The sequence below is a fragment of the Coccinella septempunctata genome, chromosome 2 (assembly GCF_907165205.1).
Source record: "Coccinella septempunctata chromosome 2, icCocSept1.1, whole genome shotgun sequence".
In the NCBI taxonomy this organism is placed as follows: domain Eukaryota; kingdom Metazoa; phylum Arthropoda; class Insecta; order Coleoptera; family Coccinellidae; genus Coccinella; species Coccinella septempunctata.
In genome coordinates this window covers 1,532,744-1,545,738 of record NC_058190.1, presented here as the reverse complement: position 1 = coordinate 1,545,738, position 12,995 = coordinate 1,532,744, and the positions used below count along the sequence as shown (strand labels likewise).

The 12,995-nt window shown below is 35.2% G+C and overlaps 2 protein-coding genes across 6 annotated transcripts in view; one reads left to right on the top strand and one right to left on the bottom strand.

Annotated features, from left to right (window-relative positions):
• Positions 1-1,634: 1,634 nt before the first annotated feature.
• LOC123306921 (calcineurin B homologous protein 1) lies at positions 1,635-2,736 on the top strand. Of its 2 annotated transcripts, XM_044889121.1 has the most exons (4): positions 1,635-1,654; positions 1,694-1,866; positions 1,921-2,187; positions 2,312-2,736. In XM_044889121.1, exons 2-4 carry the CDS (start codon positions 1,800-1,802, stop codon positions 2,548-2,550), a joined length of 573 nt encoding a protein of 190 aa, XP_044745056.1. In that variant the 5' UTR covers positions 1,635-1,654; positions 1,694-1,799; the 3' UTR covers positions 2,551-2,736. The 2 variants fall into 2 exon arrangements, with proteins under 2 accessions (XP_044745056.1, XP_044745055.1); XM_044889120.1 differs by lacking the exon at positions 1,635-1,654 and having other exon boundaries at positions 1,661-1,866.
• Positions 2,737-7,343: 4,607 nt separating this feature from the next.
• LOC123306834 (DNA topoisomerase 2-binding protein 1-B) overlaps positions 7,344-12,995 on the bottom strand; it is a 66,412-nt gene continuing 60,760 nt past the window's right edge. For all 4 annotated transcript variants that reach the window (XM_044888993.1, XM_044888996.1, XM_044888995.1 and 1 more), the window contains one exon: positions 7,344-7,714. In XM_044888993.1, the coding sequence (XP_044744928.1) occupies positions 7,516-7,714 (199 nt within the window). In that variant the 3' untranslated portion in view covers positions 7,344-7,515. The remainder of the gene's footprint in view (positions 7,715-12,995) is intronic.

Genomic DNA, 12,995 nt, shown 5'->3' with positions numbered 1-12,995 from the left:
GTAAAACCTCAAAATCTCGTTCGAAACAAAGATTATAGAGTAGAAAGATAGGAAACAAAGCGACTAAAGTTATGTGAGCGCCATCTGTGTTTCAAATGTGTTTTTATCTATCTATCTCTCTACTCTATAATCTTTGATTTCAATTATCCAATTTTACGCTTGAATCCCCACCCCTTATCGATAAACGCAGCAATAGCAGCTACACCTATCCGACGTTCTCCGTTTTCGGAGACGCATTTTTAGTACGGCGATCGTTCTCCTTCTCTCTACCAGAGCAAAGAGCAGCCCTTTCTCTATGGCAAAGAGTAACCAAGTCTTTGACGAGAGAAACGAGAGACTACCAAAGATATGTGTAATATCTTTGGAGACTACCGTATGGAGAGTAGAGAGAACATTGAACTAAAGAAACTAAAGAAAGTCTTTCTTTAGTTCAATGAGAGAGAAGGAGAACGATCGCTGCTTTGAGACCACAGATTTTTTGTCCCCTAAAATATGTACCAATAGGGTAGTTCATGCTTTTGCCAACAGGCGCGCTGGCCATCACGAGAGTGCGAAATTTTGATTCAAACAAATTTTCACTCAGTTAGCTGAGTGAACTGTTTCCCTTGTGACGGATGATAGGAATATTATTATTTTCGATTTTTGATAAGAGAACAACATAAATATGATCATGGTGAAATGTTGGAGCGTGCGCTAGTGTTAGAGTGTTTTGGCATCGGAAAGAAAAGGAGAGCATTTTTGAGAGAAAATTGGAAAAAAAACCTTTTCTCAAGAATCGACTCCGAATAAATTTGTGTGTCAAGAGCACTTTTGCGATGAAGATATCAAAAAGATGATGGATTCATTATAAACGAAATCGAAATTTTCATCCCTCGTGAGAAGTTGACTCTTCTGAATAAGAATATCTAACCAATAAAACTACATGGTTCAGAAGTGAATATTCTTGAAGAATTTTGTTGGCATAACATAATATATGGTTTATATCGGTTCTCAGCTGAGTATTGGAAACAGAATCTACTCTAATATTTAAGTGATAAATTTGAGATTGCTACCTTTTGTTGTCTTGATGTGTACTACTCCTCACTACAGATTTATATAATTTTGAAAATTACGGTAAACCAACTAACATAGCTGCTCTCAATAAACCATGATAAACAAAAGTAGGTACAATTTTTTTGATCAGTGATTTCTTTTGAAATTCATTGATTTCGACGTGTATTTTATTGCATATAATTCAGAGAACTCATATTTAATATAGATTTGAAGAAAGGTATTTGAAAAATCATCAGAAAAACCACGATGACACATAAGCTAAAATAAAATGAAGGCTGTTCATTTCAAATTGACGCTTGCATCCCCACCCCTTATCGATACCCGCTGCAATCGCAGCGACACCTATCCTACGTTTCCTGTTTTCGGGGACACATTTTTAGTACGTCGATCGTTCTCCTTCTCTCTACTCTCCATAGACTACCGAAGGCAACACATTGCCTATCCATTGAACTCTATGGGAACCCCATAGAGTTCAATGGATATATCTCCTTGTCTGTAATCTGTGTTTTTTGCTTGAAATGACAATTGACATTTTGGATCAATACATTTTAAAAGATTAGAAATTATATTTGTGTTCTGTGGATTAGAAGGGAAAATGCACCACAGAACACACCGACTTGACTTACTTTATGAAATGCACCTCAATCCCAACTCTCAAAAGTTGAACTTTGAAATTTGATAATTATAAGCAAAATAGCTAGTGAAAATTTCTTGTTGATTGCATTGTGTTGAAGTATCAATTTGCAATGGGTAATCGTTCGTCTCTCTTATTACAAGAGGAGGAAATTGCTCAAATCTCTGAAGAAACAGGATGTGTGTTATTCAATTCATTCATTTTTCCATTTCCTCATTAATTTTTACTTTTAGTCAATGCGAATCAAATAGAGCGATTGTATTCAAGATTCACATCACTCGACAGAGGTGATTGTGGAACACTGAGTAGAGAAGATTTCCTTAGAATACCGGAATTAGCAATAAACCCATTGGGAGAAAGAATAGTGAACTCTTTCTTCCAAGAAGATCAGTCTAATGACAGGGTTAATTTCAAGCAGTTCATGAGGGTGTTGGCACATTTCAGACCAATCAAAAAAAATAAAGAGAATAAGCTGAATAGCAGAGAAGAAAAGTTACGCTGTGAGTATCAGAAATTCGGTCATTTGTAGAGAGTGAAGTGTAGCTGAAAGGTTTTTAATCTGTGCCTAAATCATTAATCATCAAAAAATAAGCTGAAATCACTACATAATTCAATAATTTTCAGATGCTTTCAAGATGTATGATTTAGATAATGATGACCTCATTTCTAAAAATGAACTACTAGCTATTCTTCACATGATGGTGGGAGCGAATATCAGTGATGAGCAATTAACAAGTATCGCAGAGAGAACTATATCAGAGGCAGATGAAGATGGAGATCAAATGATTTCATTCGAAGAATTTTGTAAAGCGTTGCAGAGGACAGATGTCGAACAAAAAATGAGCATTCGGTTCTTGAACTAAGGGAAAACTATCCCGTAACTCTTGTTACAAATGTGAAAAAAATGGATTTAATAGTCAACAGGGGATGGAGAATTTAGTGAATTGATGTTATACTTTGTTCTAGATATTTTATAATTTTAATGTACATAATTTTTTTGTAGGTATGTATCAGTTTTGGTGAAGAGTTTAACAAATGAATTTCTTGTTGTTATTTGGTTTTATTTCTCGATTCAGCGTAGATAAAATGTCATGAAGACAGGTTTTCATAATGAGCTTCTTCGTTGAGTTCAATGCTTTGATGTATACTGCATTCAAATTTATTTTAGCAGTCGGTTGGCCATGAAATAATTTTCTCAAGTTTTTGTAACTAGAACGAAGTTAGGTTGGCACTCATGAAATGTCGTTAATGTCATAACGCCGTTGCCACAACTAATATCAATTTTTATTACGAAAATGCCGAAAGTGATTGAAAAATGAGACAGGCAAAGATTATAGATAATCTTTGGAGACAGGGTTTCAGGAAGTGCTATTTAGAATTCAGGTCCGCTCATTCAAATAGTTATACCCTGATATTCTAAAATCCACAATAAGTCAGACGCTAGCGAACATATTCAATGTAAGAGAATTTATATAATGTTTCATCTAAATCATAACGACTTATATTTCAGCTGGATATTTCCACAATCAGAAAGATTGTGAATGAAGAGGATGACAAAGAATTTCCTTCTATTGTGAGACCCAAAAAAGTGGTGGCATTTGAGAATTTTATGTTTGAGTGAATTAATGCGAAAAGTTTACTGCAGGATTTTCGATAAATGTCATCGGAGAATAAGTTCCCTAAAATGGATTTTTCTATTTTTCATTTCACTTGTCCTATACAATGTAAATGTCTTGAGGTACTAATAAATACCTAATTATTATTATCACATCAATTCATTAAGATGAATAGCCACAAATACGCGCAAGTTGCCCTGTTACTTGTTTGTTTATGTGAAATTTTTGTTCAACGGTGAAGTTGCATCTTAACTTGAAACTTCCTTCAATTCCTTTTACTTATATTGATGCAAGATGATTTTTGTTGAAGAATTTAACATTCTTGTAATTATCTGTTAATTACTTCGGGAGATACCCATTTCCAACCACTGCATCATATGCATTTCATCTTCGGGTTAATATTTTTGAAATCTACAAATGATGTAAGCCAAAGAAGATAACGAACATTAACCCTCCTCAAGCTAGTGCATATTATGGTATTATACTGATCTCTTGTATTTTCCATGCAAATAACTGGATTTGGTATGCCTTCAATCAGTTTGTATAAACTTCAATTATGTTCGTCACATATTTTCCGAAGAGATTCGACATTGTGATAAAATACGTAATAACAGAAACTTTTACGTAGAACGGGCAACATAGCGTTGATTTAAAACCCAAAAATGTTTTGACAAGCGTCTTAACCTCACATTTTTCTACTATACAGAGTGAAATGTGTCAAATTTCCATGGCCAACCGACTGCTAAAATAAAATTGAATGAAGTATAACTATAGCTTTGTTCTCATTTACACTTAACTGAATGTTGAAATGTTTGGACTGACCCGGGACTGTTAGAAATGAATTAAACTACGAAAATAAAAGATTACATAATGGAGTTTTAAAGATCTAATATAGGTGGTCGCTACCTGAATTTGCTATCATTATAAGGAAATGAAATACAAATAAAGTGAAGAATATTCAATATTTACCGTCAAAGAAATTGCGGTCACTGATTTTTCTTAAATTGTGAATATGATATTACTACTTCGTTGAACAAATGAAATGGAGAAAGTCATTTTATGCTTGTTTTTCTAATATACAGGGTGGACCACGATGGGGGTGGCCTATAAGACTGTTACTGATTATTGGATCTTTCTGAAAATTTGGATTAACGCTTTTTTTTTATCTGACTGAAATCAAAGATTATTATAGAGTTAACTCTCATTGTTGCGACGTTGCCGCTTATACGAAAAAATACTACCAAATGGGACACCCTATTTATTTTTCTATGTATCTGAATATTTTTGTTTGTGTCATCTCTATTACTGATACGCCCTACGGTTTTCTAAAAAAAAAAATTGCCAAAATTATTGTTCCGCAAATGATGTCAAATTTCAATGATTCAATGAAAGGTAGGGTCTTCAGAATGACTTGCTAATTTCATCTAACAAACCGAATTCCTTGTATGAATGAGAAAAACACCTACAGTCGACTTTTCAATGGTTTTCAAATCTCAGGAAATTAACATTGCAGTCAAAGATTATAGAGTCGCAGTAATTGCATTCATTTCCGAAACCATGAGGTTTTCGTAAAGGAACATGATACATGATGTTATTTTGAAATTTTCTAAGAATAGAAGAGATGCAAAGTAGATTTTTCCATTTGAAAAAATTAAGTTTCTGCCGTTTTTGTATAGAGTGACGAAGTTGAAGAATTTTGGAACAAACCGTTTTTTCTACACTTAACTCATCCTCAGAATCTCAATCCAAAATTTTAGCTTAATGAAACATTCTATGTCTTATAAAGCCTTTTTCCTCGGGTACCCGAGCGCAAACTATTCTTTAAAGGGAATAAAATAGCAAACCTACCCTGGTGGCTTCGAGTCGAAAACAAGGTTCCTTTGTTATCAAGGGTGTTAGCGACAACCAGTGAAAGTCAAAATCAACGTAGGTACACAAATTTTATTTGTCGACTCGTAAAAGGACACACAAAAGGCACTATTACAAAATCCGTACAATGAAAAGCTCGATATGACAGGTTGAACAGAAACAGTCTACTTTACACACTTAAAAAGGTTTTTCTCGGAATCGGATACAAGTGGTGAATTTACGGAGTGAAACGGACAAATAACTCAGCAAGGTTAGGGCTTGAAATAAGACGGCACATACCTACTACGGTTCATCCCTAGGTGCGTTCTGCACCCCCCCGGGTATCCACACCAGCAGAGTATCGTACTAACAGTAAGGGTGTACACTGGAAAGTAAGGGAAAATTAAGGAAAGCTAGCCACCCCAAAGTGCGTTCTGTACACCCTAGTTATCCACGTCGGCAGGGTATCGTACTAACAGTAGGGGTGGAGCTCAAATGTGGCATAAGACGGGTGAGATTGGGGGCTGAAAATCCAAGACATTAATATGGAGTGTCATTATTTAAAACGAAAAGTCTATTCTTGCATGAGGGTGCATTTTTGCCAAAAAAAAATAAAATGAATCTTCAGGACAGTCTGTTTCATTTGATCCATATTTTTAGCAATTTTTGGTAGAAAACCGTAAATATCTCTGTTACGTCGATTCGTCAAGATGGTATTTCTTCTTCAAATAATTTGAGTTGCTAGGGGGTTTTTCTAAGAGAGCGGGCTATGATAGTTATTTTAGACAGATTGTAAAAATAAAATGGAGAGACATACGTCGATTAGAAATTCAAACATTTCTTGTATTTAACATTGATTCAGATTTGTTTCTTGTATTTAACAATATCTATAAGTATCAGAAGTATGGATGAATAAGACAAAAAATACTCAGATGGGAAAGAGAAGCGAAAGTTACTAAATACTACTTCTGAAGAAAATGATTTATTTTTTATGAAATATCTTAGAAACGTCACATTTTGAAATAACCATTTCAACCGTTACCCCAAAAAAATTTTTTTAAGCACTTAAAATGGAAAATTAGAAATGGGTGTTTAAAGTTAGCGTGTCATCTCGATTGCAAAAGTTGACAACATCGACTGTAATATGCCTTGATAATAAAGGACAACAAATGCATTATCTTGATGAGAAAGACAAAGATGGCTGTCTATGAAGTCTGCGACGAACGAGGAAGATCGTAAAATTTTATGGTATTTTTATGGCCGGTTGCTGTTGAAGCTCGCCAGTAAGTGCGCGCCTGTAGACCAACAGCTGTTATTTTATAAACAAGCTGATCAGACATTGTTCTTTTCATTGTCTTGTTTGCGCTGTTGCCAAATCGTAAAATCCGCACAAAGAGATTTAAATCTTAAAACCCCATATTTGAAGGAATATTTTGAATAGTTTCCGCGGTGAATTTGAAGAAATCATGAATGAAACTCATAATTATTCAGTTTAAACTTGCATATGCAGTGATAACCCAAATTGAGGAGAATTCCCCATTAACGAAGTTTGTAGTATTTTTTGGTATAAGCGGCAACGTCGCAACATTGAAAATTTTTTAGTACAAAGCGTAAACCCTAGTACCCAAATTCTCAGAACAATCCCATGATCCGTAAACGTCCAATAGTCATTCAGCATCCTGTATAGTAGCTTATTTTGAAGGTTAAAATGGTAGGTAGTTTGGAAAAACTTCAGTGTCAGGTTTCTAGATGTGACATACTTAATTATGCAATATCGCTGTATCTTTTTACCTAAGTCGAATCGGAAAAAATGATAAAAAAATGTTTCTTCTGATCTTGAAAGAATCTACTGTTATATAAAAGTTACAGACTAACTGTGTACATTGAAAGGTTAGCCTATCTGTTCTGAAAATTAGTCATGTGAAAAACTGAAAATTTCCATTTCTATTTTCTCCTACGATTATATCTCATTAGAAAAATATTTTGCTGAATAACAAAAGTATTTGATCTTTCCCGTTTTCAATAACGAGTGCAATAAAAACTTTTATTTCTCAAAAGAACAATCTCATCTCTCTTTTTCCTGTCATAATTTCTCCCAGTGATGCCGCTTGAATTTTGTATGCTCACCTACAGCTTGACTCTTCCGGTACTACCATATTAATATCTTCCACAGTTCATTGCAAAAAACAAAAAACGAAAAATATTTTATTTCATACAAATGTACATTTGAAAGAATCGACATTACACATTGTGAACATATTCTCAGTCTGCTCGACAGATCTCCAGTAACTAGGTACCTAAACCTAATCAACACATCTTCTTCGATTTGATCCAAATGGGAGGGTGGCAATCTTATAATATCCATTATCTGAAATATTTCTGATAGAAAGGCAAAATGGCGTCTTTGATGTCTTTGTTGGTCCTGTGCAAGAAATCACTCAGATACAGGGTGTTCACGCAATAGATTCCCTGCCTAGCCAGGGGTTCGTACAGTGCGAAATTCGATACGCTTTTAGGCTCCATCAGACAGTGCGTTGCGTGGATAGTATCGTCGAATGGAGGCCTGAAAAAAAAAATTGTTTGTCAGTAAACTACCCTATACAAGGAGAGGCTTTTTTTGACAGAAGGTAGAACTCATCAAAATAAGTCGTTCAACCAAAAATTGTCTATACAGGGTGTCCCAGAACTCAACGTCAAGTCGAAACAGGGTGACGGGATTGATTGTAACCATCACAAGAAAAATCAGAAAAAAAATCTATCCCATGCAGTTTGAAAATGATGGGCATTTAAAAAAAAAACTAAAAATTTGGTCGAAGTGTAACCATTTTTCGGTTATTGTGGTTAATTTTTGTTATTTTTGTTCATTCAAGCTTTAGAACCGTAACCCTAAATAACATTTCTAAAATCACTGTCAAAAATAATGACAATTGTCATTATTGCCCCAAGTTTCTCAGAATTAATAATATTTGTTAAACTATGAATTTAAAATTTTCAAGATTTGTCGACTTTGATAGGCCCTCCTTCAAAAAAAAATGTACTAGAGTGCCTTGGCAAATGCCATTAAAAGTTGGCGCATTTAATCAGGATTGTAAAATGGTACAATACTTGTTAGTTTCATACTAAAAAAAAGAAGAAACAAATAAAAACCTCAAGTAACCCTTTATTTGCTAACCCATCCTACTCAGTCAAAATGTTTTTTATTCGCACAAGTTCTTGGTAGGTTTTAAATTTTACGGCAAAATGATGAGAGATATAGATAGTGGACATATTTGCTATGAGCGAGCGAGACTGATGGTGACGCCACTTTTACCAAAGTCAATAAAAGTAAGTAAAATTAATAAAATAATGAAAAATCTTGACATAGTTTAGTTTTGGTTTACTGGAATGAAAGTCAGATAAGATAATAACATTTTTTATTATAAACAAATGTTCAAATTGTTTACCATCAGCCCCAATACACGCCCTACATCTTCTTAAAAAAGATCTACTTATTAGCCGGGCATATCCGTCTCTACCTGTCTCGCTCGCTCTTAGCAAACATGTCCACTATCCATCTCTCTCATCAATTTGCCGTAAAATTAAGAACCTACCAAGAACTTGTGCGAATAAAAAACATTTTGACCGAGTAGAATGGGTTAGCAAAAGTCGGGTTACTTGAGGTTTTTATTTGTTTCTTCTTTTTTTTTTAGTATGAAACTAACAAGTATTGTACTATTTCACAATCCTGATTAAATGCGCCAACTTTTAATGGCATTTGCCAAGGCACTGTAGTACATTTTTTTAAAGGAGGGCCTATCAAAGTCGACAAATTTTGAAAATTTTAAATTCATAGTTTAACAAATAGTATTAATTCTGAGAAACTTGGGGCAATAATGACAATTGTCATTATTTTTGACTGTGATTCTAGAAATGTTATTCAGGGTTACGGTTCCAAAACTTAAATGAACAAAAATAATAGAAATTAGCTACAATAACCGAAAAATAGTTACACTTCGACCAAATTTTTAGTTTTTTTTTTTTAAATGCCCATCATTTTCAAACTGCATGGGATAGATTTTTTTTCTGATTTTTCTTGTGATGGTTACAATCAATCCTGTCACACCGTTTCGGCTTGACGTTGAGTTCTGGGGACACCCTGTATAATATATCCAAGATGGCTGAGATACAACCCCTAGAAGTTCGACAAAATTTCATTGGCTGAACAATGAATGGTTCAGTAACAAGTTCATCCGATTAGATGCATCAGGTCATTTTTGAGAGAATCATAATTGTTGTATCGTTCAATTTAGGGTGAATGAAAAAAAAGTAGAAAATTGAGACAGTTATTTGAAAGTGCTCATGTTAGTTATGTTGAAAACGTGCTATGATGTTTCCCCGTTTTTAGACGAATTTTATTCGTGAGATTTTGAAGTATCATTCCATTTTTTCACACTGTCAGTTGGTATCGAAATGAGCCATTTTATAAAATCCTGTAATTTACTGAAAAATAATGAGAACAATTCGGCAATCCTAAGTTTCCATTTTTCAATATCCTAAATTAAACCACACGGTCGAATCAGGAGATAAGTTTTTTCCCACTACTTTGCGATGATTCGGCTAACAAACGGTCTAGCGTCGTATTAGGATCTATTTCAGTAATCATTTTTATTTTATTTTTTCAACTTTGTCATTTTGAAAGTTTTGAATAGACGCTTTTTGTTGAAACACTTCATTTTGGCCAGTTCTTTCTGGCTCACCTTCAAATACACCCTGTATAGTTAATTTGCGCAGTATGAAATGACGTCACGCACGAATGATCAGTCTGTATCTATCTTGGAATTCGCACAAAACCGAGCAATTTCTTACAGTTTGTGTTATCAACACTATGCTACGTTGCCGGTGCACTATCGATTTGTTTCAATGGTTTTGTTGTTGTAAAATAGTTAGGTTAACTCCATAAAGTTTGTTTCTGCCTGTTTTAGATTGATTTTCGTCTGTTGTACCCTTAGTTTTTTTCAGAAATACCAAATTTTCATATTTGAAAGTTCTCATTCGGTTCCGAAATAAAAAATACCGAAAGCTTCATCAACTTAAGCTCACAATTTATGATAGCTTCGTTAAGCTAAGAGCTCACCCAGACCATATGAACGATAACGTACAAAACCAGTTGTTATATCGATAACTAAGACCAAATTGCTGTATGTAATCTGATACACGATATCTACGAAAATAATTAAATTTTTTACTTTATTTAACCTCCTTCGATTTTGTATATATGAAAATATTGAAGTTTCTATTGTTTTGGTTCTTTTTTTCTATATGCAAGTGTGTTGCTGAATCCGCTTTGATATTTCGCTTCTTATTCTTGTTTGCATATGTCACCGATTTCTGTTTTATTTATTTTTCAGCCTGAGGAAGGCTCAATGAAGGACCAAAACGTTGTGAAGGAATAATAACGTGTTTTTTGTTCCTTAGACCGATATTTTCAAACTGAATTCATCACTTGGAACTAGATTTTTCTATCCAATAACAATAAGGTCATCCCAGTCACATCGGACGCTATGTTGTCCGTTCTACGTAAAAGTCTAAATAGTTACGTATTTTATCACAACATGAATTTACTTCAGAAGGTAAATAAATTCGAAAATCTGTGATGACCGTGATTAACTTTTGTACAAACTATTGAAAGGACTCCTAATCTAGTTATTTACATGGAAAGGATAAGAGATCAATTTTTAACTATATTTTTTTTTTGCTATGGAAGGAAATTGAATTATTGACACAGCGGTTGCTTGAGAAGAGTTAATGCTGGTTATCTTCCAGCTTCGGCTAGAAGTTGAGGACGTTACATCAATTGTTGAATTGAAAAAAAAAATCAACCCAAAGATGAAATGCATCTGATGCATTTCTAGAGAATGGGTGTCTTCCGAAAGAAATAATGGATAATAACAAGAACGTTGAATTCTTCAACAAAAATCATCTTGCAAAAATATCGAAATAGTTAAAGAATGTTCTAACACAAGAACAAGAATTTCACATAACAACTGGCCCATATTTATGGATCCCTTAAGACATTCACAATGTATAGGACAAGTCAAATGAAAAATAGAAAAACTAATTTTCTGGAACTTATTCTACGATGGCATTCATTGAAAACCGATTTCTGTCAAGTAAATTGCGAAGGATTCCACCGGTGCGTCGAGTGCAAGGGCAATTGTTGAAATCGACCCTTTAGACAAGCCGTCCATATTCTAGAGGTAAAACAGCACTCCGTACAGATATCTGGAACCTCAGTATCTCCTGTTACCTATACCTTGCAACAATTTGTGTTCTACCCCTACTGGTAGTACGATTCCCTGCTGGTGTGAAAAACCGGGGAAACAGCACTCAGGGGTGAACTGCCGATTATTTTTCTTCCCTAGCTTGCCAGTGTCTGCCTTTACTGTTAGTACGAATCTCTGCTGGTTTCAACCGAGCCGTATCAGATTTATTTCATTTGAATCATAATTGATATTTCATTCAAGCATTTTGATTCCATTATTACTCACGACATATAATCTAAAAATTTCCATTCCATACTAAAATTCGTTGAAGGTCAGTAGTAAAATTTGGGATAACATTGACAGTCTGGCAATGATGCTTCACTTCTGACGTCATGCACATCCCAGTGCGGCTTTCAACCCAATCGAGGTACGGTGGACCTAATTTTTATACTGCGACAGCTGCAAGAGAAGGCCCGTGAACAACAATTAAGGGTCTATACAGCCTACATCGATTTAAGTAAAGCATTCGACTCGGTGAATCGTAGAGCGCTATGGAAAATCATGGGAACGCCATGGAGTACCCGAAAAATTCTTGGCAGTGTGTAAAACCTTTCATACCAATAACAGACCGCTAGAATACAGCATAATGGCTCTACAACCGAGCATTTCTTAACCAACTCTGGAATAAAACAAGGCTGCCTGTTAGCGCCTTTACTGTTCAATATTTTCGCCATAGCTTTCTTGATAATTTCTGACATGAGTATGCCTGTAAGAGGTGTTGGAATAAGATTAAGATTTGATGGAGGCCTGTTTAACCTGAAGCGCCTCAGAGTAAAAATCCGTACAAAGTTTATCACGGAACTTCAGTATGCAGACGACTGCGCACTTATCGCTAGCAGCTCAGAGGATCTACAGAAAATGTTGGACACCTATAAACATATATACGAAGCTTAAGGCCTTAGATTCAATATTGACAAAACCAAAATCCTGGTTAGTCCGCCAGAAAGCCTTCCAACAGATATCAGCCTGGAGAATGAAACTCTAGAACAGGTCGAGCAGTTCAAATACTTGGGAAGCTTCATAAATACTAGGGCTAACCTAGACACGGAAATACTCAACCGTATCAATTCGGCATCACGGGCATTCTGGAAGCTAAAGGACAGAGTGTTTCAAAATCACGACCTCAATCTGAAGACCAAGACAGCTGTTTACAAAGCATTGGTTCTCCCAACGCTTCTTTACGGAAGCGAAAGCTGGACGCCCTACAGGCGACATATTAAACAGCTTGAACAAACGCAATAACGTCATCTAATACTGATAACGCACATCAGATGGTTCCACAAAGTTTCAAATGCAGAAGTCTCGCAGCGCGCGAGTTGAACAACAATTGAGACTGAAGTAACGAGGGCCCGACTCAGATGGAGCGGCCACATTCTGAGGATGCAAGACACAAGACTGGCCAAAATAGCTTTGTATGGCGAATTCACAGAGAGAGCTCGGAAACCAGGAGGCCAGTATAAGCGGTTTAAGGATATACTGCATCAATCTCTAAAATCAGTTAATGCCAATCATAACTGGGAACAACTAGCGATGGACAGGTCA

Coding starts and splice junctions, on each gene's coding strand:
- LOC123306921 (XM_044889121.1), top strand. CDS start 1,800: ATGGGTAATCGTTCGTCTCTCTTATTACAAGAGGAGGAAATTGCTCAA. Junction 1,867..1,920: donor AATCTCTGAAGAAACAGGAT/GTGTGTTATTCA, acceptor TTTTACTTTTAG/TCAATGCGAATCAAATAGAG. Junction 2,188..2,311: donor CAGAGAAGAAAAGTTACGCT/GTGAGTATCAGA, acceptor AATAATTTTCAG/ATGCTTTCAAGATGTATGAT.